This window comes from Pituophis catenifer, unplaced genomic scaffold (genome assembly GCF_029215685.1).
Source record: "Pituophis catenifer annectens isolate HBS135680 unplaced genomic scaffold, rPitCat1.0.hap2 SCAF_1, whole genome shotgun sequence".
NCBI classification, from domain to species: Eukaryota; Metazoa; Chordata; class Lepidosauria; order Squamata; family Colubridae; genus Pituophis; species Pituophis catenifer.
In genome coordinates, this window is record NW_027256881.1 from 21,745,846 (window position 1) to 21,756,645 (window position 10,800).

Genomic DNA, 10,800 nt, shown 5'->3' on the forward strand with positions numbered 1-10,800 from the left:
TCTCATCTGTGTTTGTGCAAACATTTTTTTCCCATTTTTTTTTTAAGATTGGAAAGAGAACAAAGAGGATAAAAATACTCTAATTTTCTTTTAGAATACTGAAAAAAATGATACATGTTTTTCTATTTTAAAGGAAGACTTTTATGTATACAGAAGACAAGCTGTGCAGTCCAGTTCTCCAAACTAATACAAAATGAATTTCTGTCCCCAGAGGGCAAAATGCTATTTTTACCAATGAAGAAAGGAGAATTCAGTTTCTGTGAAACTGTCAGTTTCTGTGAAAAGTCAGTATCTATGGCTGACGTTTACATAGAGGTTGGTGGGTCTGTTCTTCAGGCTCAAAGGATGGAAGAAGAATAAAGGAATGCCAAAACAAAGTTTTAAAAATCTTTAAAAGTAAATTCAATTATTAAAAATAGCCACTGATGAAATTAGTTTTACATTTAATAAATATTCCAAGCATAATTGTATGCAGAAACATGTCATACATATTCTCCTGCATGTTTTTTAACTTAGCCAAATGAATTTAAATTGATAAATGTGGCATGCAAATAAATATTGCATATATTTTAATTTTATACATTTTCATTTTTCATTTTTAAAATGAAAACATTTTTAAAAAAGTTTTTTTCTGTAGTTTCAAAATTCCTGGGAAGTTTATTTCTTCTCAGGCCAGACATGCAGTGAACCTCTCTGTACAGCCCCAAACTTCATATCTACTTCTATTTTAATACATGATAGAAATTTCTCATTTCTATCCCATCCTCAGGCGGTAGAGCTATACCTCAACCTTGATCTAATCAAGGAAGCCATCGATGCCCTCATGGAGGGAGAAGAGTGGAACAAAGCTAAGGGTGTGGCCAAAGAATTTGACCCCAGGTACTAAACTCTACTTCTGAGAGTGATTTGCAAATAATAGACCTTGAATAAGAATATATAATACTGCTTAGGTGGAAGGCTGTCAGTTTCTCAGGCCTCCTGCTGCATCACCTTATTACTAAGGTTGCCTTATTACTAGGACAGAAATGACAAACTTTCTTTGTGGCAGATATGAAGAATATGTGGATCAACACTATAAAGAATATCTCAAGAATCAAGGCAAAGTCGATTCGGTGAGAAGGAATCTTGAGTGGGATGAAGGGGAAAGTGGGAGGCATTAAAAGTTGGGAGAAAACTTTAAGTAAATACTTTGAAGAACCTTTACATCTTTATAAATAGAAATGAGACAGATTTTTAAGGTGCAGCTTAAATTGAATACATCTGTCATTCTATCAATAATTATTTTGGAAAATGTTAAAAACTGTGACTGGGGAGTCAAAAATCACAGGGTTAGGAAAAAGTAGTGAAATTTAAATCAAAAAGTCTTGGTGCAGCCGAATATTATTTGGCAATTCTAGAAGGGGACTAGAGAACAAAGGATAGAATTGCCCAGGTTGGTACTGCTGTATCATTATTGTTTAAAGTGACTGACTTATAGCTGATGTCTCTTTGACAGCTTGTGGGCGTGGATGTTATGGCTGCCCTCGATATGTATGTGGAAAGGGGGCAGTGGGAAAAGTGCCTGGAGACAGCTGCCAAACAGGTATGTAAAAGGCCCCAAGTGGTTCTTCTATGAAAGGAGCCAAATGTTGTCTGACAACACACCCTAAGCAATTTTAGCTTCCCTTACGTGCCTAAAACATTGAGTTTGGTAGATCTTTGAAGCTATGGAATTGAGTCCATCTTCTATTCACCACTGCTTTAGTTAGGAGCCAAAGATCTGTCTGCAAAAGAGACTGAAAAGAAATTGTCATTCCACTATGAAAGCCGCTTTGGTTTAGTGGTTAAAGCATCCAAGTAGAAAGTGGGAGACTGTGAGTTCAAGTTAAGCTTTAGTCATGAAAGCCAGCTGGGTGATCTTGGGCCAGTCACTCGCTCTCAGCCCAACCACCTCACAGAGTTGTTGTTATGGGGAAAATAGGACGCGGGAAACGTTTTGGATAGTTTTGGACCTTCAGTTATTTGTAAAAATAATAAAGGCAGCATACAAATAAAAACAAGCATGAGTTGGATAATTATATAAACCAAATGTATAAATAAATAAATAATATCCACATAGCTATCACCTTGCTGGCACTCTAGAAAGCCTTAAAAGACCAGGCTGTTCTCTCAGGCTTTGGGTTTGAGTGGTTGCCCTCACTCCCCCAGATTGTGAGTGGTTAGAAAAACGCACCATCACTTCTTGTTTATTTTTATTCTGTTGGTTGTATGGTGGTGGTGGTGGTATTATTATTATTATTATTATTATTATTATTATTATTATTATTATTATTATTATTATTATTATTTCAATTTATATGCCACCTTTCTCCAGAAACTCAGGGCGGCTTACAATGCATTTAGAAAACCATTATAAAAACATTTAAAAATTAAAACATTAAAACCCATTCACACCATTCATGGCCGGATCTCACAAGATCACAACAGCGAGATCAACGGCCCCAGGCCTGCCAGAAAAGCCAGGTCTTCACCGCTTTTCAGAAGGCCAATAGGGGTGGGGGTATATTGCCCTGAACCAGTTTGAAGATGGGTATTAAATTCATTTAATTGAATAAATTAAATCATCAAGGTTTGAGGCTTCAGGGGAAATAATTGACATTTCTATTGGACTTATACTGACATTGCCTGTTCAGTGTAGTGCTGACTGCCTGCACAGAATTGATTGGGATAAAATTGGATTTCAGAACTGATGAAAGGAATATCAATTTGGACAGAATGCAAACAAAGGCATGGTTACTTTGTTTCACTAGGAAATGGGAAACACTAAAGATACATAGTTCACCCAGAAAGGAATTCTCCTACTTAACCAGATCATTTTTCATAATGGAAAACTGCTATTTGTTTTAGTGTCTTCCATATTTTGTTCCTCTTTTGGCTTCTTATAGAACTATAAAGTGCTGCATAAATATGTGGCTCTTTATGCCACATATTTGATCCGCGAGAACAGTTGGGACAAAGTCTTGAGCCTCTATGTTCAGAATGGTGCTCCCGCCAATGCCCAGGTAAGATAAGAGTCCCAGCTGGCTAGGAAAATTTGCTTGCTTCTGTCCATAACAAAGCTCTTCTCACATTTTCTCTTCAGAATTTCAATATTTATAAACGACTATTTGTGGAGATGGTGAATGCAGCCAGTATGAATCGGCCAGAGGCTTATCACAGCTGGGCTGATTTGCGGGATGTGCTTTTCAACCTGGTGAGTACAGCTTAAAGTATATGTATGATGTACCATTGAATGTAAAGTGCCTGATCTTCATTTTACTGCACTGTGCGCTGCTGCTAATATCACACAGGTTTTCCTAAACAAAGCTGCAGTGCAAAATATCTGTGTGGCACCTCTATATTTTCAGATAGAGCAGCTTTTTCATTATTACTCACTCTCTTTGGTGGGGTGAATGAAGTGTTTAGATAGCCCTATATGAGACCACAATCTGCAGTGTTTCTTTCTTTTTAACAAATATGTCAGATAAAGGTCATTTTTTTTTTCCAATTTCAAGTGATTAAGATTCCAGAAAACTTACATGATCCCCTTTCGTACAGTGTGAAAATTTAGGGAAATCAAGTGAAGCCAACTCACCAGCTCATGAGGAATTTGAAACCATGTTGCTTATATCTCACTACTATGCTACACGATCTGCAGCCCAAAGCATCAAACAGCTGGTAAGAGAAGGGTGGCAGCAGGTCGAAAGGACTTAACCGGTTTACTAGTCTCTGGCTTGTTTAAACCCTACATTTCTTACTATTTCACTTTCTTCCGCATGGAGTTCTGATTGCATGATCTTTGATAAAAAAATAACAATATTTGCCTTGTTAGTACTGCTTCAGATTTGGATGGCTACAAAGTCTGTGGGCCTTGTGCAACTGGCAACCAAGTCTGTTTGTTTAGGTTTGTCAGTCAGGAAAGAATAGTTTTTATGACATCTCTTAGTCAATTGCAACTTAATTTTCTCATGAAGACTCCTACTTTCAGAACTTTTCTTCTTTATAGATTCATTGTATATTTCACTTTGCGCAAATATCAAATTGCAATCCTGGATATCTAAATTCCTTTTCTGAGACTTTGGAGGGAGCGGGTGATTCTCTCTCTTAACTCATTTAACTCATGACTTATAATTACAGGCAGTATTTTTAAAAAGAAGGCAAGGGTGGGGCAACTAGCTCCACTTGAACAGACTACTTTTGTCTGAGAAGGGCTGGTTGACCTGAAGAAGTGCCATCTCTTAAGAATGGAAGCTAGAGAGCAGAGTTTGAGTTTGTGGTTTTTTTGCCCCCCAGGAAACTGTGGCAGCCAAGCTCTCCATCTCTTTGTTGCGCCATACTGAGATCATTCCAGCAGACAAGGCCTTCTATGAAGCAGGGATAGCAGCTAAGGTGAGGAGCAGGAAGCTCGTCTGTAGGTCACATCCAGGTAGTTGGGTGGGGAAATTTGTGGCCAAATAAGGCAAAATGGGAAAATGGCTGGTTCCTTGTATGCTTTGTAGCAGGGGTGAAATGTAAAATTTGTTACTATCGGTTCTGTGGGTGTGGCTTGGGGAGGTAATGTGACTGGGTGGGCATGGCCAACTTTTTTTAAAAAAAAAACTTTTCAAAGCATTTTTTCTAATGCTTTGAAAAGCCTCTGCCGATCAGGCAACTCAGCTGGGATCGTCAGAGATTTTTCAAAGCATTTTTTTTACCTCTTCGGCCAAGAGGTTGCAGGAAAAAATGCTTTGAAAAGCCTCTGACGATCCCAGCTGAGTCACACGATTATCATAGGCTTTTTTTTTTTACTTTTAAAAGCATTTTTTCATCGGAAGAGGTTGTAGAAAAAATGCTTTTAAAAGTTAAAAAAAAAGTCTGATGATCATGTGGTTCAGCTGGGCATGGGGGGGCACAGGGATTTTTGCTACCGGTTCTCCAAACCACCCGCCGCCATCGCTACTGGATCAGGTGATCCGGTCCAAACCGGGAGCATTTCACCCGTTTTGTAGGAATGTGACAAGCTTGCTGTCAACTCTGAAGCTTACCTGGCTGAAGCCATATTTCTCCTGCCTCAGAGTTGCCATGAACTTTGAAAGGGGGAAGGGAGGGGGGAAGTAGATAAACCGGCTACCCGTCAAAACAAAAAGTTTTCCTGTGGGAACCAAGGTCATCGCAACAGATGGCAGAGGAGTGACATAGCAGCCTTCCAGTTACCTTCATTGAACAATGTGACCGGTGACACCTGGGGAGGGAATATTTGTTTGCTCTTTTAATTAGGGGGAAAACCGCAGGAACCTTTAGAGTTGGTTTTCACTAGCTGTGCCGATATGGTGTGTCCAATAAACATGTTCTTTGAGGAATATACCTGTCTCTGAGTTGTGCTTTTGGTTGATGCATTACTCGGAACCCTGACACTTGCACTGACTTCCTAAGGATTCCACCTCTTACATTCAGAATCCCCTTTAGATTTTACCTTTCAAACAAATGGTCTCTAGAAAATCTTTAAAAGGATTAAAGCATTTTACAGTATAAGAATAGCCAAATGATCAAGAGAACTAAAGCAGTATATCCACTATCTCAGTCCAGATGGACTCTAGGCTCTAAGGAACTCTTAAGGAATTACAATAATTGGATTCTTGAGCATGGTAAAAGGCAAGATGGAATAAATACAATATACAACATTAGTAAAGTGTTGTAGAGAATAATCATTGTTTTCCTTTTTCAAAATATTAGACTCATGGTCATCCCATTAAAGTTAAATGGTGGCAGATGATTGACACAGTACTCATTTTAACTGTGGAATTTGCTTTCACACAACGTAGCAAAGCCTGCCAATTTAGGTAACTTAAAAAGAGGATTAAACAAGATAATACCGTATATTGTGATGTCTCTAAGTTTCCCAATCAGTGACTTATATAGATCTTACAGAAAAAAGTATTTATTGTTCATATTATGTTTTGCCAGCTTTATAGTTGCATCTATTCTACAGATTACTGTTGAATGAGAACATTCGATTTTCAACTCTTTATCTAATCCCACAGATAAATATGAGAGTGTGATTATCTGTCTCCTTTGATTCTAATTATTTTTTTTTAAAAATAGTACTTTTGTGGAGCACGATTTCCAATATGCTACTCAAAAGTCCAGCAATCTTAGCTTGAAAACATTTGCACACACTTGCCATGTTGAACTGAAATCAGTGTTGACTTTTGGCAGAGAACTGGGAAAGATAGTTCATCCTTCTCTTTCATCTTTGCAGGGTGTTGGTTGGCAGAACATGGCTTTTATCTTCCTAAACCGTTTCCTTGATTTAACTGATGTGAGTTTTATCTGGGACTCTTGAGAGTGGTGGGGAGGGAAAAGGACTCCATGTTTGTTCTTTCTGATGTTATTTGCTCTCCTAGGCAATTGAAGAGGGCTCCCTTGATGCTCTAGACCACTCAGACTTCCAGAATACAGATATCCCTTTTGAAGTGCCACTGCCTGCCAAGCCACATATCTCAGTGAGTGTGTTCTCGTATGCATGCACAATTTCAATCCATTTCTATTTTGAGCAGGGGAGACAGTATTTCTAAGGGGCCTTGGAAAAGGATATTCCTTGCCTGATTCCCAGTCCAGTTGACTCATACACTTCCACCACCCATCCCAAGTATTATTACTGCTGCCACTTTTCATTCATTCTGAGTGTCATATGTTTATTTGTGCTAGGAAGACCAGCGTGAGGAGATCCGTGACTGGGTTCTCACTGTCTCCATGGATCAGCGGTTGGAACAGGTACTGCCACAAGATGAACGTGATACTTACGAAGCTTCTCTGGTAGCAGCGAGCACAGGTGTGCGCTCCCTGCCCTGCCTTATCACAGGTGAGCAGAGCAGCATGGCATTTCAGCATGGCTGAAGGTATAATGGAACATATCCCATCTTCCCTCCATAAGATTTTCAAATGGTGCCTCTTCTCCACCCCAATATAAACTTGTCCATTTTTTCAGACCCTATTCTCATCCACTGTGGGAGAATAAGGAGAGAAAAAGTATTTTAAATTGTCCTGTAGTTATTTAGAAAGTCCCTCTTCTTCCAAACTCCTGACCAAAAAATATATGGTGCTGCTTTGCTTACGTTCAGAAGAATGTTAAACTTAACTTCTACTCTGCATTTGATTTCTTTTAATATACCATTCTTTTAACTAATACATTTATCACTATTCAATTTTTTGTTTTGCCTACTATATTTATATTTTAGCATTTACTTCTGTACATTTTAACTTGTAAGTTTTTACCTTGAAAGATTATCATTTTAAGCATTTCATATTTTTAAAATCACATCCACAGTTCTGACTAGTGATAAAGTTTCCTCACTAAAGAAAGCTAATTTGTCCTGGTTGAATCCATGAGTCCATTTATAGTTATCTGCAACTACTCTACTTCTCTTTTTTAAAATATTTCATTGCTTTATGATAGGCAATAAAACCAAGACAAACAATTACGGCATTCAAAATGAAATAACCTAACTATAAGGATTACTCACAATCTTTCAAAACAAAGATATAGTAGAGTAAAATAATAAAACACAAGACACCATGTATAATTTAGGGGAGGGGTGAATTCCAGAACATGCGAGTAACTGCGGAGAAGGCCTGACAGACCTTATTCACACCCCATGAATTTCACAACACAGAGAAAATTTCATCAGGACATTCCTAAATGTTTGAACTGGATGGGATGGAGTCCATTTTGTTAAGCTCATGTCTGATATAACTTTGTTTGATGTCTTAACCATTACACCAAACTGGTTCATTAGTCATGTCTGATATACTTTGTTTCATGTCTGATATAACTTTGTGTATACCATATACCAGGGTGGATTTGATTTAAATCGAGTTGATTTAAATCACAATTTAAATCATGATTTAAATCACTAGTAAAAAGGCTTGATTTAAATCAACTCGATTTAAATCATAATTTTTAAAGAGCAACTGTCATCTCTGCTACTCCTTTGACCCACTATTGAGTCACCAATAGTCCCAGTGTTGCAGAATATACAGCCTCATGCTATATAATTAAGTTCCATTTCATGCTGAATAAACTAAATTATTTATGTATCTTAAATAGAAAACTATCTTACGATAGATTTTTACCCCAAAAGTTTTTTATTAAAATAAATTTGATAAAAATCAAAAAAATCTGATTTTTTTTATTTTTTTAAAAAATCATTGATTTTTATCCACCCTGCCATATACTATAACATATGTATATACTAAGGCTATAAGGGCATATACAGCTAGTCCTCAACTTACAACACTTCATTTAGTGACCATTCGAAGTTACAACAGCACTGAAAAAAGTGACTTACGACCTTTTTTCACATTCGACCATTGCAGTATCCCCCATGGACACGTGGTCAAAATACAGATACTTGGAAACTAATCCATATTTATGACAGTTGCAGTGTCCCAGGATAATTGATCATTTTTTGCAACCTTCTGAAAAGCAAAGACAATGAGGAAGCCAGATTCACTTAACAACTGTGGCAAGAAGAATTGTAGCATGGGGTAAAACTCAACAGCTGTCTTGTTTAGCAATAGGAATTTGAGACTCAATTGTGATCTTAAATTGAGGATTAAGGCATTCTATATTTAAAATAGTCCAAATTAATCTCTAGTATGATCAAGAAGCTACCCTAAGGTTCAACAGAATACATAGAAAGATTTTTTGTTTGCCAAAATTTGAAGAGAGAAATTATTTCCTGGGCAGGAACCTGCTCCTTCAGCTGAGTTTTACCATATGTGAGACCCTCTTTATGTCCTTTTAATATGTTTTGTTTTCCTTCTCCCCACTCAGGCTATCCTGTACTAAGAAATAAGGTGGAATTCAAGTGTCCTGGCAAAGAGGCAAACAAGGAAAGCTGGAACAAGTTTTTGATGGCAGTCAAGGTGAGGAAGAGAATGAAGGTATAAGAAAGCAAGCTAGCAATCATAAGTAGAAGAGGGCACAGGGCAAGATATGTTGTTCATGTTGTCTTTGTTATAAGCCGCCCAGAGTCCTCGGAGAGTGGGTGGCATAGAAATACGAATAATAAATAAGTAGGCAAGCTTGCCCTATAGCCTAAATCTATCAACTCTGATCTCAGCCCTAGTTTTACTCATGCCTTCTTTGCAGATGTCACACAGCCCCCCCTGCCAGGATGTTCTCAAATTCATCAGCCAGTGGTGTGGAGGGCTGCCCAGCACCAGTTTCTCCTTCCAGTGACCAACTCAGCTGGAGCATTTCCTTAAGTCTTCAACCCCCTTTAGATATTTATTCTCCCATATTAAATATCTTGTTTATATAATGATATTGTCTGCCTTCTTTAATTGATGTGGCGTTTATTATCCATTATGTCAAATGTCCTGCAACTCTAGAGACAGAAACTCAAGGGAGGTGACAAAAGATAACAGTATGAAAGGGGAGGCTGTGGAAAATTGGATTATAATGGTCATGCTGCATTGGAACAAAGTTCACTTTGGCACAGGATTGCATTTCAAATGGAGCCAATAGGCAACTGCCTCCAATCTGTAATCATTTGGCTAGTGTGAGCTATATGTTGAAGTTTGCTGTTTTATTCAATGGATCTAAAGGCATTAGATGAGGAAGTCTATTTTAAAGACTGTATATATTATCTAAAAGCCAAGCAGTGTCAAATCTGTTTGGTACTTGGAATGGAGGCCACTAAGACATTTCAAGGCTTGAGCTAACTTGGATTTTTTTTAAAAAAAAAATCATCCTTCAAGAATGCATTAGTGAATGAATTCATGAAGGCATCCGGAGTTGAGTTCAATTCAGAGGCTTTTAACTTGACTTGAAAACAGAAACACTCATAATTAAAACTGTAAGAACTGTAATTGTAGTGTGTAATATATACCATGCAGGAATTAAAGGAGGTTAAACCAATAATAAAAATGAAAGAAAAAGACTTTCAGGGAATAATAAAATTAAAATATCCCATTTCTGATGCTACCTTACAAATTGCCTGGGCCCATGGCCCGTTGGAAAAACAAGATTTTAAAGCTTCCCTAAAGGACAAGAAAATTGGGACCATGCCGGTATCAGGGGAATGCTGTTCCAAAGGGCAGGAAGAACACAAAGACACATTTCTTGAGGTTCTCAGATGGACATTATTTTATTGATGGGTCATATAGAATGCCAATCCTACTAGACTTTACAATATAGGCAAATACAATTAGAAAGGTGGTGGTGGTGTAGCTATCCATGCCCTAAGCCACGTAGCCATGATGTGTCCATATATACAAAGATCAAACTTGTACAGGACATGGTATTCTCTATGTCACTCCCTGTGTTCCATTCCCTGTGGAACTGGAAGTGGAACTTTGAAGAATCAAGATAGGAAGAGTTTGAACTTTGATGTTAGAGAAGATTCCTGAGAAAATGGTGGCCAAGAAAACAAACCAATGGATCATTGAACAAATCAACCAAGAGTTCTCACTGACACAAATTATCCTAATTTTGACATACTATATACAAAGATCTAACTCTCTGGAGAAGCTCCATCTCTGAGAAAGATGAAAGGAAAGAGAAGATGATGACCAGTAGCAAGGTCAATGGACTCAGTTACAGTACTGATGAATGCATCTTTGGGAGTTCAGAAAAAACAGGCATGGGTTGTCAGGGAAAATGTGGTCATTAGGAGTCAAAAATGATTTGATCAATCAATCAAAGCCATGTAGAATCAACCAGCACCATGAGTTGCAGTGGGAAGCTAAGTGCAAAGACATAAGGTAAGTAAGGGTCCTTCTGGCATGGCTTCTTAA

General features: G+C 37.8%; 1 protein-coding gene across 2 annotated transcripts in view; it reads left to right on the top strand.

Annotated features, from left to right (window-relative positions):
• Nucleotides 1–9,323, top strand: part of IFT172 (intraflagellar transport 172) — a 35,413-nt gene extending 26,090 nt beyond the window's left edge. For both annotated transcript variants that reach the window (XM_070932149.1, XM_070932150.1), the window contains 12 exons: nt 770–879; nt 1,049–1,112; nt 1,496–1,582; nt 2,925–3,041; nt 3,122–3,232; nt 3,577–3,696; nt 4,312–4,407; nt 6,257–6,316; nt 6,402–6,500; nt 6,706–6,859; nt 8,834–8,925; nt 9,152–9,323. In XM_070932149.1, the coding sequence (XP_070788250.1) occupies nt 770–879; nt 1,049–1,112; nt 1,496–1,582; nt 2,925–3,041; nt 3,122–3,232; nt 3,577–3,696; nt 4,312–4,407; nt 6,257–6,316; nt 6,402–6,500; nt 6,706–6,859; nt 8,834–8,925; nt 9,152–9,241 (1,200 nt within the window). In that variant the 3' untranslated portion in view covers nt 9,242–9,323. The remainder of the gene's footprint in view (nt 1–769; nt 880–1,048; nt 1,113–1,495; nt 1,583–2,924; nt 3,042–3,121; nt 3,233–3,576; nt 3,697–4,311; nt 4,408–6,256; nt 6,317–6,401; nt 6,501–6,705; nt 6,860–8,833; nt 8,926–9,151) is intronic.
• Nucleotides 9,324–10,800: the final 1,477 nt, after the last annotated feature.